This window comes from Paroedura picta, chromosome 6, assembly GCF_049243985.1.
Source record: "Paroedura picta isolate Pp20150507F chromosome 6, Ppicta_v3.0, whole genome shotgun sequence".
Lineage (NCBI taxonomy): Eukaryota > Metazoa > Chordata > Lepidosauria > Squamata > Gekkonidae > Paroedura > Paroedura picta.
Window position 1 is genome coordinate 25607731 of NC_135374.1, and position 15838 is coordinate 25623568.

General features: G+C 41.8%; 1 protein-coding gene across 5 annotated transcripts in view; it reads left to right on the plus strand.

Moving 5' to 3' along the window:
* The first annotated feature begins 2868 nt into the window (after nucleotides 1-2868).
* Nucleotides 2869-15838, plus strand: part of BRCA2 (BRCA2 DNA repair associated) — a 33520-nt gene continuing 20550 nt past the window's right edge. Inside the window, exons 1-10 of one of the 5 annotated variants that reach the window (XM_077341834.1) lie at nucleotides 2869-3200; nucleotides 4950-5054; nucleotides 6699-6950; nucleotides 9968-10061; nucleotides 10304-10353; nucleotides 10452-10492; nucleotides 10581-10692; nucleotides 10855-10910; nucleotides 12165-12279; nucleotides 13502-14596. In XM_077341834.1, coding sequence (XP_077197949.1) covers nucleotides 4976-5054; nucleotides 6699-6950; nucleotides 9968-10061; nucleotides 10304-10353; nucleotides 10452-10492; nucleotides 10581-10692; nucleotides 10855-10910; nucleotides 12165-12279; nucleotides 13502-14596 — 1894 coding nt within the window. In that variant the 5' untranslated portion in view covers nucleotides 2869-3200; nucleotides 4950-4975. Of the gene's footprint in view, nucleotides 3201-3235; nucleotides 3575-4949; nucleotides 5055-6698; nucleotides 6951-9967; nucleotides 10062-10303; nucleotides 10354-10451; nucleotides 10493-10580; nucleotides 10693-10854; nucleotides 10911-12164; nucleotides 12280-13501; nucleotides 14597-15838 lie in introns of those variants that run through there. The other 4 variants (XM_077341833.1, XM_077341832.1, XM_077341835.1 and 1 more) reach the window with 4 other exon arrangements.

Genomic DNA, 15838 nt, shown 5'->3' on the forward strand with positions numbered 1-15838 from the left:
AATTTAACTGGGTGTCCCTGAGTATTTTTGGGTGAAGGAGAAAAGATCCCTCTATCCACTTTCTTACTCCATACATAATTTTATAAACCTCTGTCATGTCACCCCTTAGCACTATTGGATTCAGATAACCTTGCTTCTGAGTAAATGTGTAAGATTGGAATGTTCCCTTACCCTGAGGATACACTGAGGACTTACAGTGCCCGTTACAATTGGTTCTATAAATATAGAAGCAGAGCACAGGTGAAGGCAAAGATGTCCTGTATGGCAGCATATCCCCTGGACAGTAACTTGGGCATTCATCCCAAGGGGGCATTCCCCACACACTCCCAATTTCAGCTAGCATCAGTTTGAAAGTCTTCTATCCCCCTGCCTACTGTTTAGACTGGAATGAAAATGGGCAATGTGTGAAAGCTCCCTGTCCTGAAATCTTAAGACCCTTTCCTGACACAGCAAGGCCAATTAATAAAATGGGACTTACTTCTGAGTATACCTGCTTAGGATTTCTCTGTAAAGCTCCTTACCCTTCCGTTCAGCTGGAGAGTGGTGGAGTCATGTTCTCTACACTCTAATTAAAATCCAGAATTTCCCCAGCTATCATGAGACCACTTCCATTAGTTCCATGGGCTAATCCAGCAGTCAGCCTAACATCCACCATCCATAACAGTATCCTAAGGGTTTATACAATGTATTTATTTACACTATAGGGCAGGTCAGTGAAGGTCACTAGTGCTTTTTAAAAGATATGACAGTTTTCAATGATCATGTTACCTGTTTCTATAAAGGATTGCTTTTCAACACATGTACAAAACTGAGTGGGGAGATTTTCAGTTATTTATTTAGGTTATGTATATGCTGCCTTTCCACTTTAAGAATATCCAAAGGCAAATTACACTCGGACTAGTATAATTACCACTGTAAAATCATAGCAAGAGTTTGAAAACTAATGTCAATACAAGCATAATTTATTTTATGAATATGAATAAATAAAATTTAAAACCAGCATAGGTATAAAAACTGGAAGTAGAAACCTGCAAGGATTTGGTGGGAAGCATCTTATTTTCCCCACTATTAACCTTTCCTGGAAAGCTTTTTCCTGTTTGCTTCTCTCCTTTTAGGGTTGCCAACCTGGAAATCGCTTGGAACAATACATCTTCAATATATGGATGTCTGTTTATCTTAGAGTTGCCAGCTTCAGGTTGGGACATTCCTGGAAATTTTGGGGTAGAATCTTGGGAAGGGAAGTGAGCTCAGCATGGTATGTGCCATGGCATAGAGTCTACCTCCAAAGCAGCCATTTCCTCCAGGGGAATGGAAAGCATGCAATTCCCAGTGATCTCCACCCCCACCTGGAATTTGGCAATCCTAATTCTCATAGTAGAAATAGTGCTTTGGATGGTGGAGTCTGTCCCTCCCCAAATCTAACCCACCCCAATTTCTATTCCTCAGATCTTTCGGTATTTCCTAACTTGGAGCAGGCAACCCTGTCTTCTTCCGACTCAGCAGCCTACCTACCTTTGTCTGCCCATGTCTTAAACTTTTCCTCCCCACCCACAGACTCTACCCAGGAAAACTGTGATCCAGTTGTGTGCCAACCAGCTGGCCAGGCCTGCTTGCAAGTTGTTCAGGGTGGTGAGAACTGGGAAGGATTGTGAGGAGCTCCAGAAGAATCTGTTGTGGCAGTGCTAGTGGATATCAATGGGTGTCATGTTGGGTGATATCATCCAGAGGTGGCTTCAAGGCCTAGGGTTGCCAACCTCCAGCTGGGATCTGAGATCTCCCAGAATTACAACTGGCCTCCAGATGACAGACCTGTCCCCCTGGAGAAAATGAAGCCTCTTCTCCAACCTGACCACCACAAAATCTCCAGGAATTTCCCCAACATGAAGCTGGCAACCCTAGCCAGGCCTGGTCCCAATAAATGGACCTGCCTTTTATAGGCAAATGAAGCCTGGAACCCCCTGGCTGCCTAGCAACAACTGCTGAGGGAATCCATTATTTAAAGCTCCAGACACTCCTTTTATCATTTCAGGTTTAAAAAACTTTAAAAACAATGTATTTTTTAGGATTTCAAATATTTCTGCAGAACAGGGCCCCCTTCAGGTTTGTAGGATATGTCTTACACCTTCATAGCTCCAGGTACCAGATTTAAGTATCTAAACTTCCCATAATATACGTGGGGCAGATGCAACTCATGGGGTAGGGAGTTCCAAAGATTTGAGGCAATTATCGAGAAGGCTCACAACCAGCAGGGACCCCTCTTGCCATGGTGGGTGGAGCATGAAGGCCATTCAGCCTGTCCTCAGAAAACCAGTTAGCATACAAAAGAGGCAGCCCCTAAGGTACTTTGGACCCAAGTAATTTTGAGCTTTAAAGGTCATTACGGTGTACTGTGTATAAAACTACATTGCCAATGCTGGTGATACAAGATAGGTGTACTACTAGTCCTACTAGCTGGTATGTTCTGTAGGAGTTGAGAGGGCAAATGTTTACTAACAGAGAGAAACTGAAAAAAGTTGTAATCTCTGCACATCTTGAGGGATATGGCTTATCAAAGAACGATGGCGTTGGAAGACCGTTTTGTGCCTGTTGCCTCTGTGCAGTTTGGACAGAACAGTATGTTACAATATGGGAATGAACAAAGTTCCTGCCTGCATCTTGGATACTGCTGAGCGCTGCACAAAAACGCGTAAAGTTTGTAATCAGCTGTACAATGCCAGCTGTATCCAACTTTCAGGCAAAATAACCCTACAGGAATTTTAGCTGTTGTTGCCTCTTTTTTAAAGCGTTACATAAAAACTCACATGCCAACACTCGCTCGCTCTCACACACACAGACACACACACACAGACACAGAGAGAGAGAGAACTACATTTCCCATGATCCTCAAAGCGAATCGTAACCATTCCCTGCGTGCCTGAGATTTCCCGGCGGGAAGCGATTGCCCGCGTCCTTTCTCCACGAATCTTTCTCCGGCCTCCTCTTTCCCCTTGTGGCCCCGGCAGAGACCACCTTTATCGAGCGCCGGGACTCGGCTGCGGCGCTGCGGCGCTTCCCTCCTCGGGACGAAGCTGGAGCCGAGCCTCCGCTTTCGTTCCGACTGCGCACGCGCGCGCGAGATTTGGCGCCGGATTTTGTGTTTTGAGAAGACGGTTCCGCTCCTGACGCGGCACGGAGGCTGGTCGGTCTTTTAGCCGTGCTTGGTTGGTGTGGGGCTTGTGAGCTGCTGGGCCCCTCGGTGAAGCTGGTTCTCGCTCGTGCTGTGGGGTGGCTCCTTCCCCCTCAGGGGAGTCCTCAGCCAAGGGAAGGGGCGCGTCTCCACTCTGGGGTGGGGGGGTCTTGCTTTTTAGGGGAGGACATTTATTTCCTCCCCTTTCAATTAGGCAGCCTTGCCGTTGCAGTGAATGAGGATTTGTCCATACATAAACTTTAAAAAAGAAAAACCCACCTTCAGCCTAGATCTGAGATCAGGCTGGGGCGGGGAAAAGGCAGCCTTTCCACTGCTGGGTTTCTGACGTTTGTTTTTGCTTATCATCTCCGGGGAGCGGCTCCGGTGCGGTTGCAATGGTTAGGAAAGGTACATGATCATGTGTAGTGGGAACCTAGGACCCAGAGCGGAGATGTATTTGGGAGGGAGGGGGGGTAGCAGGGTGAGGTGTATCCAGGTCTTTAAAAGTGGGGCTAAAGTGTGTTGTGGCTGGAGCATTGGACTAGGATCTGGGGGACCCATGTTCAAATCCCCCCTCTGTCATGGAAGCTTGCTGGGTGACCTTGGGCCAAGTCCTACAGTCTCAGCCTAACCCACCTCGCAGGGTTCTTGTGAGGATAAAAATGGAGAACAATGTGAGTGGCTTTGGGTCCCCTTGGGGAGAAAATCAGTAAGGAAATGTAAGTAAGTAAACAAATACTTGAGGGTCTAAGCACCTTTCTCCATGAGGAAGGGCTGAAGAAGAACTTAGAATAAGGCAGCATTAGTGGAGGGATGAAGGGTTTTTTTGCAACTTTACACGAAAGTGGAGAAAATGGACAGAAAGAAATTCAGCACAGAGTAATTGTGTATGGGACATGTACAATTAATTGCACAGGGTGTAGTGATGCCCACTGGGATGTACATGGGACTGAGTGGAAAAATGGGGCAGCACAGCAGAGCCTTTAATCATTTCTTTTATACCAGTGGCAGAGGGGACTAACTGTTGTGATGGCAGCCTCCAGGTGGGGCCTGGAGATCCCCTAGATTTGCAGTTCATCTCCGGGTTATATTCTCCCCTGGAGAAAAGGGATGTTTTTGAGGGTACACTTTATGGCATTGTACCCCAGTGAGGTCCCTGACCTCCATCCCCAACTCTACAGGAGTTTCACAGCTTGGATCTGAAAGCCGTACGCCCTCCATTCCCCGCTGGTGGCAATCCTAGGTGACTGTATTGCAGTGGTCTGAAATGGGTTCCTTTCTCCTTCCAGTGTTCTTGTAACAAAAAAGCAGCTGGATGATACAACACTGTCCTCATGAAATAGGAGTGCTGTTCAGTGACACCAGCAGCTACATACTGTTAGCAAATGGAGAAAGATGGTATTGGGTTTTAAAACTGAAAACCATTTTTATTTTTTTCAATGAATGTACTTAATACTACCTTTTCTCCATGGAACATGAAGCTATGTATGTCATTTTACCCTGAGAATAGGTTAAGTTTAGAGAAAATGACTGGGCCAAGCTCATCTCCCTGAGTTTTTATTATGATTAGGACCTGGGGCTTTCTAGAGGCAGTTTAAAACATTAATCATTATACACCCGGCTGTTAAATGTGATTAATTCTAAGGGGCATGGTCCAATATTTATTTAACCAGTTGGCACTGTACTAATCACTGTTTTTTTTAATATAATGGTGTATTTCAAGACAGTGGAAAAATAAAAGACTATGATAGCTAAGTTTGAGCACATTGTAACTATTTTCCAGGTTTGTTTAACAATACCAGTGATGCTATGGATAAGAAGAATGTTCCCACATCTAAGGGGAGATCATCTTTCTTCGAAATGTTCAAAACACAATGCAGTGAATCAGGTATGACTTGAAGTTGTAAAACTTAATTGTGGACACTATGAATGATTCTCTTCTGTAGCCATCATACATAAATTATGTATTTGATAAAGAATTATTTGAAAACAATTTCCTTTATGCACATTTTATTTTTAATCAGATTAGTATATTTCCTAAAATTTGTGCAAGCATGAACTGGCAGATACTCATCCAAAAGTAGTAATGTAACAAAGTTATCAAAGTGTCCAGGTTTAATCTCTGGCATCTCTAATAAAAAGGACTAAGCAGTAAGGGATGTAAAAGAGTTCCTCCTGAAACCCTGGAGGAGCTGTTGCCATTCTGAGCAGTGAACCAGTTCAGTTTAAGATATCCGTGTCATAAAAGCATTTTAAAGAAGTTAATGAATGAACGATTTATTACCCAGTTCCTGAATGAATTACTGGGACCCACTGAGCTAATGCTGATGTTGTCCATACAATATACAATCATAACTCTTAAAGGTATTTGATGCAAGCTTACATTTATGGTTGTATAGTGGAATTTTTAGCAGACTTTAACCCAGAACGACTTCCTAGTCAGTAGCATGCTTATTAAATACTTCTTCAAGGGATATTTAGACTTATCTGAGTTTGTAATTCTATGATTTTTAATTTTGAAATACATCCAAATACTTTTAATAGTCAATAAGTCTGTGGCGTCTCATTATGGTCCCCTTTGGTATTACAGTTTGCTTTTTATATACCGATCAGGTTATCTCCTATTTTATCAACAATGACATTGTAAAACTGCATTATTTTGTGTAGTTCCTGAAAAACACTTTGTTAGCCAGTTTACACCCAGCCACTGCTAAAGGTGTTCTGACTGAGCGGTGATATCTCTCAGCCGCACCTATCTCACAGGGTCTCTGTTGTGGAGAGAGGAAAGGGAAGGCAACTGTAAGCTGTTTTGAGACTCCTTCAGCTAGAGAAAAGCAGCATATAAGAATGGTGCTCACTGTTTTTTAGGAAATGAGTGTACCTGGGTTGTGCTTTTACCCAGCAGGACTTCTGATTGGCTAGTGGAAATCCGATGGGCTGTGTGGATTAAAGCAACATTGTTTCAGCGGGAGCAGCTACCTCAGTGTTGGTCTTGTTTTCTTTCACTCTGCTTTCCTTTTTTAAAAGTACCCTTCCACTGTGGCTTGCTCTGCTTCCTGCAGCAACCATTTTGTGGTTGCACCCACCACCCTGAACTAGAATTCCAAAGCTGCCCACAGGCTGAAAAATATTGGGGACTCTGATCTGGGGCATGAAACCTCAGGATAATGTAATTGTGTAGGCTTGGTTTGGCTTGACTTTTATGAAAGCACTACATTCATTTTTAAAATGTGGGGCTTAAGGATATTGTGGGTTTTTTTTTAATTATTTCTTGAGAGCCAGCATGTACTGGTTAAGAGTGACAGCCTCGAATCGGGAGAACCAGTTTGAGTCCCAGTCCTCCACATTCAGCCAGCTGGATGATCTTGGGTCAGCCACAGTGTTTTCTGAACCTCACAGGGTGCTGTTGTGGGGAGAGAAAAGGTGGGCAGTTGTAAGCCACTTTGAGACTTCTTCAGGTAGTAAAAAGTGAGGTACAAAAAACCCCAGTTCTTTTTACCCTGGAAAATCCTGAATATATCACTTTTATTAGACTTAGGACCAATAAGTCTCAACTGGTTTGAAGAGCTGAGTTCAGAAGTTCCACCATATGACTCCAGAATATCAGAAGATGCTGAATTTAAAGCTAGCTGCTTGGATCAATGCACTTTTAAGATGCCAAAGAAGAAGCTCTTTGCAAACAGCCAGTTTGCTTCAACACCAATGATTTTTAAAGAACAGAGTAAGATCTTACCGTTGTCTGGTTCACCCATGAAAGAAATGGATCAGAGCAAAACAGAAGCAGGTGAGAAGTTTTGCATGTAAAATTTCAAAGTCTTAAGAGTATATTGTGATGATATTTGTTATGGAAAACATAAATCAGCTTTGAAATAGATATCTTCTGCAAACGGAGATTCTCCAGTTTACCCTGTTGCACTACAGCATTCAGACGAAATCCTTTACAGTTTTTGAGGGATCTCCAACCCTAACAAAGCAAGGGGGTTTCAGTCGGGGGAAATCCATAGAATGTAGGAGAGTTGTTGCCTGGGCCCCACATATCTGAGGGACCGCCTGTTGCCTTATGGCCCCTCCCCCGCAGGTTCTTTTGCTCTGTGGGTGCAGGTCTGTTGGTTGTTCACGGCCCAAGGGAGGTGTGTCTGACCTTGACCAGGGTGGAATGAGATCCTGGAAGAGCTTTCTCAATTTCACAGGGCCAGCAAAACAGAGCACTTCCGCCAGGTATTTGGTTGATGCCAGATCGATTAAGATCTTTGGACCCTTCTTACCATAGCTGTAATCTCATGCTTTCTGTTTATCCCCCTGAGGCACAGGATATGGTGAGGGTCTGTTGAGTTGGGTGGTGGGTAGGGGCTCAGGAATTGGATCACTGTCCCTGTTTTTAATTTTAAAGATTGGGTTTTTATGTTTTATTGTGGGGATTTTCATTGTAACTCTCCACGAGCCAGCTAATCCAGGAGTGGCGGGTAATAAATCAAATAATAAATAAATAAAAAGAATATGATGTGAACACAATTCCACTTGCATGGCTTTGAATCCAAACCATAGTGTTGCACATAGTGTAATGCCCTTATATAGAGCTATGTTGTGGTGCCATCTGGAGTACTGCGTGCAGTTCTGGTTAATGATTCTCAAAAGGACATTGCAGAGCTGGAAAAAGTACAAAAGAGGTTAACCCAGCTGTTTAATGCATTGGAGCACCTTCCTGGGTCTGTTTGTCTAGAAGGAAGCCAAATAAGGCTTATAAAATTACGATTGGGTGGAGACGATGGATGACTTCTGCCCCCTTTTTAACTCTTGATCTGGGGGTACCCAATGAAGTTGTTGGGAAATAGGTTCAGTACAAAAAAAAAACGGGAAATAATTCTGTACTCAGTTAATACTAAGCCACGGAATTCAAAGTCAGGGGACCCAGTGATGGCCTCAAGCTTAGGTGGCTTTAAAAGAGAAGTTAGACAGATTCGTAGTTGAGAGGTCCATCAAATGGCTACTGGTCGTGATGAGCAAAGGTAAACTCCGTATACAAAGACAGCAGACTTCTGAATTCCAGTGCAAGAAGGCAGTATCAGGGGAATCCCCTGGCCTCTATGGTGTCTGTTTGGTTCTCCAGGCAAACTGGTTGGCTGGTGTACAAAATAGAGAGCCAACATGATGTAGTGGATAAGAACAGCAGCCTCTAATCTTGAGAACCAGGTTTGATTCCCACCCCTCCACATGTGGCTAGCTGGGTGACCTGAGGCTAGTCACAGTTCTTTCAGAGCATTTCTGTTAGAGTTGTCTTAGCCCTGCATTCCTCACAGGGTATCTGTTGTGGGGAAAGGAAGGGAAAGGTGTTCACAGGCCGCTTTGGGACTCTTTTGAATAGTGAAAAGTGGGGTAAAAAAAAAACAGCTCTTCCTCTAGCTTGCTGGACTAAGTGGACCACTAACCTCATTCAGTACACTCTATTCACGTTCTTACTTTGGAATTGTTCCTCGTTTGGAATTCAATATTGCAGCAAATTCCGTCTGCTTGTTTGGATGGACTTCATCTCTATGGAGTTGGAGACCATGTGTGTGTTTATGGTCTGGCATTCTCACAGAGAATCAATCCAGATAACAATGAAAGTAGTGACACCCACATACCTGTTCTGAAGCCATTTAATCCACCCCCCTCACTCACAAATACATATGCAAACCCGTTCCCTCCCCACTTCCCTCTCCCCTTTCTCTCCTTCCCTTTTCCATCCCCGACCTACTCCCCGGTCCCTCCTCCCCATTCAATAAAATATGCAGTACTACTAGTATTACAAAATTAGAAAATAGTGCAAACAAAACACTGTCTGAGGTGTGATGTAAAGTGAATTACAGTAAAAGGTAATGCAGTAAAAACAAGGCTGCAGCATTCTGTACCAGGTGGAGTTCCAGACCCATGTAGAGTGCATAATTGCAATTATCTAGCCTCAAGGCTACTTTGGCATGAAGCCATTTGGCTAGATTGGCCAAGTCAAGGTATGGAGCCATCTTCTGGGCTAAATAAAGATGGGAGAAAATATTTTTTGCAGGAGCGTTAATTTTCTTCAAGAGCCTCTTGTGGCGCAAAGAGCCTCTTGTGGCGCAGAGGGGTAAGGCAGCCGTCTGAAAGCTTTGTCCATGAGGCTGGGAGTTCAATCCCAGCAGCCGGCTCAAGGTTAACTTAGCCTTCCATCCTTCCGAGGTCGGTAAAATGAGTACCCAGCTTGCTGGGGGGTAAACGGTAATGACTGGGGAAGGCACTGGCAAACCATCCGTATTGAGTCTGCCATGAAAACGCTAGAGGGCGTCACCCCAAGGGTCAGACCTTTACTAATTTTCTTCTCCAGTAATAATTCTGAATTCAGTATTGTCAGAAACTGAACCAAATAAACAAACTTAAAGGTAAAGGTATCCCCTGTGTAAGCACCGAGTCATGTCTGACCCTTGGGGTGACGCCCTCTAGCGTTTTCATGGCAGACTCAATACGGGGTGGTTTGCCAGTGCCTTCCCCAGTCATTACCGTTTACCCCCCAGCAGCAAGCTGGGTACTCATTTTACCGACCTCGGAAGGATGGAAGGCTGAGTCAACCTTGAGCCGGCTGCTGTGATTGAACTCCCAGCCTTATGGGCAAAGCTTTCAGACGGCTGCCTTACCACTCTGCGCCACAAGAGGCTCTTAAACAAACTTAGATCTATATAAAAGCAAACATAGAAATTCATGTACATAGTGCTGAACTATTCTTTAACTTTAACATTGATGGCTACCGGCATTTTAGATTTTTTAAAAAACTATTATATATCTTTATTGCAGACATACCTGTTAGTGAAGCTCCTGCAACAAGGACAAGAGTGGATCAATCAGATGATGTCATCAATCCTCCTTCAAACACCTGTCTCATGGCAAGGTACATGATAATTGCCTATTTTTAGCATTCTGGCACCCAGATCTCATTAGTCTACGTTCATTTGCACTGTCACAGCCAGTGCTGAGTCCTGTACCGATATCCCTGCAGAGCCCAGGGCAGACCAAATAGTCCTGACCCATTCTAATACAAGAGCCAATTATCAAGTTCAGCATTGTGATAGTGAGAGTTTCACTTCACTGTATTTCTTTAGTAACATTTTTTCCCCTTTATTTTTATGTCAGCCCAGCTGTTTTAAGAAACATATGTGGAACACCTCTAGGAAATAAATCTGGTATGCAGTGTTGTCTTTCAATGTTCACTGTTTTGAAAGTATTATAGGTTAATCTTAAGAGATGACAGAAAATTACTGTCTGGCTTGATGTTTTTCAGTGTTAAATGGAAGTTTGCTTTCTACACCGAAAATTTTTCAGGTAATTTTTCTCCCTCAAATACTTCAGCAATTTGAGTAAAATTATTTTAGATTTTTGATTTAAAAACTATTACTTTGATATGTTTAAGGCTCAGACACCAAAATGCATTTCTGAAAGCTTGGGAGCAGAAGCAGATCCTGAAATGTCTTGGTCAAGTTCACTGGCTACACCCCCTACGCTTTCCCCAACAGTGCTAATAGGTAAAAGAAAACAATGTGATTATGCCAGAATTTTAAATATATATATATCTTTGATATAAACTACTGTGCTGGGAAGCTGAGTATTAAAGATATAAATTCTAATACGATTTGCAACACAATTACAAATGGTTTATAAATAAATTTATGTTGTTTGAATTTTAGCTACAAGAGATAAGGCAGTTTCTGGAAAAAAGCAACATAGTGAAAGACTTGCTTCGGTGAGTAGCATTAAAGAATTAAAAGGACACAACAGGCAATTTTTGATTTATTAAATATTTGAACCCCACTCTTCTCCCCTCTGGAATTTAGAGGGGCTTTCAACATTGTTCTTCCTTACTCCAATTTGTCCTCACATCTATCAACCAGCAAGCAGTTAGGCTGAGATAAAGTGGGTTGATCCAGACTTAAATTTCCCTCAGCAGGGTGGAACATTGCTGCTTTCCCCTCCTGTTGTAGCTTACTGATCTCCATGTAAAGCTGCTTCTGGAAACAGGAAACACTGCCAATGATATGAAAGAGGAAGCCAGTGGAAAGGGGGAATCTAAGTTGCCAATTAATAATGTGCTCCTTTGCAAAGTTATTCCAGATATGACCACTGAATTCAGTGGATCTTTAAGATTCTAGTCCAGCACTGAACCACTACACAGCACTCAAATCTCATTTGCTCTGGAGGTTGGTTCAAAGTTTCTTATGACCTTGTGTGATGGTTCTTAGTTGGTAAGTTCTCTTGGGCTTAGTATCTAATGATTTTTATGCTTCTGCTGTTTACAGATTTAATATTGTGAATTTTTGCTGTGACTTCTTACATTTATGTTTTCTTATAACTCCTTTTTATGGATTGTGTTACATGTCCTATCTTTTGTAAGCTGCTTTGTAACTTTGTAGTGTCGATTACAAATGGTTTATATAAGCCTTAAATAAAAGTCTGTCAAACAATATCTTCCATAATCTAGTTTTCCAGTTATCTTCCACTTTTGTTCTTGGAACTGTATGATCAGATGTTATTTCATGGGAATTTTTTTTTTGCCCCCAAATCTGTTTGTGTTAAATGTGTCTAGAACTCTAATAGCGCAAATCTAAGCCCTGGGTTGAAAGGGTTTAAGATAGTGACCAGCTTGGCATAGCGGCTAAGAGTGGTGGTCTCTAATCTGGAAGCTAGGTTTGTTTTCCCCACTCCTCCACGTGCAGCCAGCTGAGTGACCTTGGTCTAGTTACAGTTCTCTCAGAATTCTCTCAACCTCACCTACCTCATAGGGTATCTGTTGTGGGAAGAGGAAAGGAAGGCAATTGCAAGCCGTTTTGAGACTCCTTCAGTTAATAAAAAGCAGGATACAAAAAACCTTCTTAATTTTTATCTATTTACCTATTTTTAACATCTTTAAGCTACCTTTCCATGAATGGGAATAAGGGTCAGTGAGAAGTGCTCTTAACTTATATTTAATTTGTATAACTGTCCCTTTTTTTGTTTTCAGATCATGCAAGAGCTTTTATCCAAGTATGGGAGAAGTCCTGATAAGAACAGTACAAACATACTGTCTACAACAGGAATAGAAAACTTGTGTTCAGAAGATGACCGCAAGAACCAAAGTGAGCACTGCTATTTATAGCCATATTTAATCTTTTATATTTTATTACTGGAATATTAAATCACAATGATTGTATAATATGATCTTGACTTACATGCACTTATTATAATTCCATGACAATTAAGCTAATCCCCTACCAAAAATTCTGTCTCCATAGAATTTCAGATGTGTCATACTTGCTCAGCCTGTTGGTCTATCTTAAACTAAAATGCTTATATTATTCTTCATTTACATTATTTAAAAGCTTCTATAGACCAGGGGGTCACCAACCCCCGGTCCTCGGCCCGGGTAGCTTCTTGCCGTGAGAGTGGGGGGAAGAGGCAGGCGCAGGCTCCGGCAAGCCAGTGGACGTTAACGTGCACACGCGGAGCTGCCGCGCATGGACGTTAGCGCCCCCTGCTGGGGGCATGTGCACGGCCAGGCCAGCAGCTTTCTCTCAAACCCAGAGGCGGTCCTCAACCGGAAAAAGGTTGGGGATCGCTACTATAGACTATAAACACTGATGTTTCTACAAATAGCCAATAATCTAAAATTGTATATAAGGCCAATTTTTATAAATTTGATCATCAGTTTAATCATTTTCCCTACCACAGTAGTTCATTTAGTTAGCATAATTATATGTCTGTTCAATTATTTATTTGTTTTTATATACTGCCCTCCCTTGCGACTTGGCATTTTACAGAAAACATTAGATGAGTAACAGTGTACAGAATAAATTTGGTAACTGTCAACAGTCTTAACGTTATCAACAGTCATAACATGACATAACTTGTTCAGGTGACATTTCGTCCACAATGATATAGATTGTGCATATCTAGATGGGGGGCAGGGGGCAATAATGTCACTGGCCTGGACTCAGATGCCTGGCAGAAGAGCTCTATTTTGCAGGTCCTGTGGAATTGTAATAGCTCGCATGGGGCCCAGATCTCCTCTGGGAACTCATTGCACCTGTTAGGCTCCAGGATAGAGAATAACGTGGCCCTGGTTGAGGCCAAACGTGCTTCCTTGGGGCCAAGGATCACTAGCCGGTTGCTATCGGCTGAGTGTAGCGCTCTTTGTGGGGTATAGGCAGAGAGATGATCTCTCAGGTACTCTGGACCCAGGCAGTGTATTAATGAATTAAATACTTGATCAAACTTTTTGCAATGTATGATCAGCCAATAAAATAACCAGTTGACTTAACAAATAAAATCTAATTTTGATGATTTTCTAATTATTTACAGATTTTGGAAAATTATTAGGTAGCTGCTTTGGAACAGACATACTTCCCAGTAAGTTAAATCAAAATACACCAAATAAAGATGAAGAGTTGCACGAAGAATCTGACACTGCAGGAGAACCTGAGAGTATTTTTTCTGTATGCCTTACAAATGGCAAAACTTTCCACAGAGAAATGAGAACAGCCAAATGGAGAAAGAATAACTATGATAAAGCAAAACATGATGGTCTTCAAGAAAATAATGCAGTCAAAGGGGATTCTAAAGATGTCAATACAGAAACATATGAAACAGAGTTAAATTCCTCAAAGTATAATCTGCACAGAATGATCATTCCAGGTAGCAGAACACAAAACTACTGTGCTGATCAAATTAACATACGTGTCGAAGAAGAAATGCCATCTTCTGTACTCTCAGCATGGTCTCAGTTGGACTTGTCTGGTCTTGAAATAACACAGCTGGAAAAAGTGTCTTCATGTTCTAGTGTTTCACCTCCTAATATATATGCCAAGAGAAATTCTGAAGACCACATACCATCTACTTCCAAAGAGAATGCTCATACAAGTACTTTAGAATCACATATACTGAATACATCAAGTCTAATAAATGTCCACAAATTATTAAATGCTAATTCTCCAGAAAAACCAGCAGGTTCCAAAAATTCTTCAGCATCCATTGAAATGTTAAACAGCCCAGCCCTTATGAAAGGCTGTGAGACTAAGCAGGCCTCTGTCATAAATGACTCAGAAAATGCTTCCTTCTTAATGGAAAACACAACTTTAACAGACTTGGAAGTTCATAGCAGTTGCCATCATAAATACTCTAAAGAAAATGCCAAGATTTCCTCTGGCTCTCCTGGAGACAGTATTCTAACACCAGCTGCTGGTAATGGTAACGGACTTAGAAAGTCAGGCTTGACAACAATAAGTTCCCTTTCCAGTTTTAAAAGACGACCCAGAAAATTTGTTTATTCACTAAAAGATACTTCCGTGTGTCAGGAAGAAGGAACTACACAGACAGATGGATCTTTTTTTATGCCCTCTGGTACAGAATTGAAATCTTCCAACACTGAAGTTGATCAGACAGCCATTGGGAATGAAGGTATGCTCTTAGATTTCTTCATATGTTGGTTTATGAAAGCCAGATTTTAAAACAATGTTTTCTGTGCTTGTCAAGTCTTTGGTATGAGCTAGACATTCATGTTGACTGCACCAAGGAGGCCTTGCTGTGATTTATTCTGTGTGTCTTGAAGTTAAGGTTTCACATTTTCACAGATGAAAAGGCTATAGAGAAATTAGGGAAGAGCAACTATGAGATTCCCCTGAAATAAGGAAGTATGTAGGAGAGGAAGGAAGAAATTGTAATTTTAGTCACTTTAGGAAAAATAAGCACATTATGTCATAACACAGCTTATCTCTGGAAGCCACTGTTAATGCTACTTAATTGAAACTAAAATTGTTAAATATTGTATGTTCATTTATTAGGACACAGAGTTAAATATTTTGGTACTTATATCATCAGATCTTCTGGTTTCTTCTCTTTAGAGGCTTTTGCAAAACTATTTTGTTGAATATGATTAGGTTGAAAATAAATAGTTTGAGAAAAGGAGTTCTCAGTAATGGATTGGTACATCATAAAATTTTTCTAAAATGGTTAAAAAAGAAGCTCACACTGGTTTAATTTCTCAGGATTTTATGTATGCAGATAAATAGTATATTCTAATAGGTGCTTAAGTATTTCAGTCATAAAACAAAGTGTTAGCTGCAGCTTGTGTTGTACCAACAAAATGTTCAGGAATTCATTTTCCCCTGGAACAAAGGGCATGATTTTGATGAAAGAGAGGCAAGAAGTTCATCATAGATTTCTGTCTCTGCCTTACAGGAAGTGTCCAACAAGTCTGTTCAGTTTGGAGACTTCGATAGCCATAATAGCAGGCTGTCAGAAAAACCTACTTATGCCTACTCAGAAAGGTTAAACGTGTAGAACAGAAAAACAAAAGAGGCAGCAGGCCTCAAAGGTAATATAACAACTGAAACTAAGTAACAAAAATCCATACACTGAAGAAAAGGAAGAATGGGTGTCTTGATAGAACTTCCGGGTGCCCCTCTTTCCCTTAAACAGGGTGTGACAAAATGATGTCCTCAGAGTTCCAGGTAAAAGGAATTTTCATGGTAATCTCCAATGTTCCATTCTCATAGCACATGGGAGCAAGTTAGTGTTGGCAGAGTTTAAATATGCCATACTACAGACCTTGCATGTTGCAACATTTAGGATATAGTGCTAAATGATAGTAACATCAACTACAGCCAGAGGCTTACAGCTCTGGGGCCTATGAGACGGAGC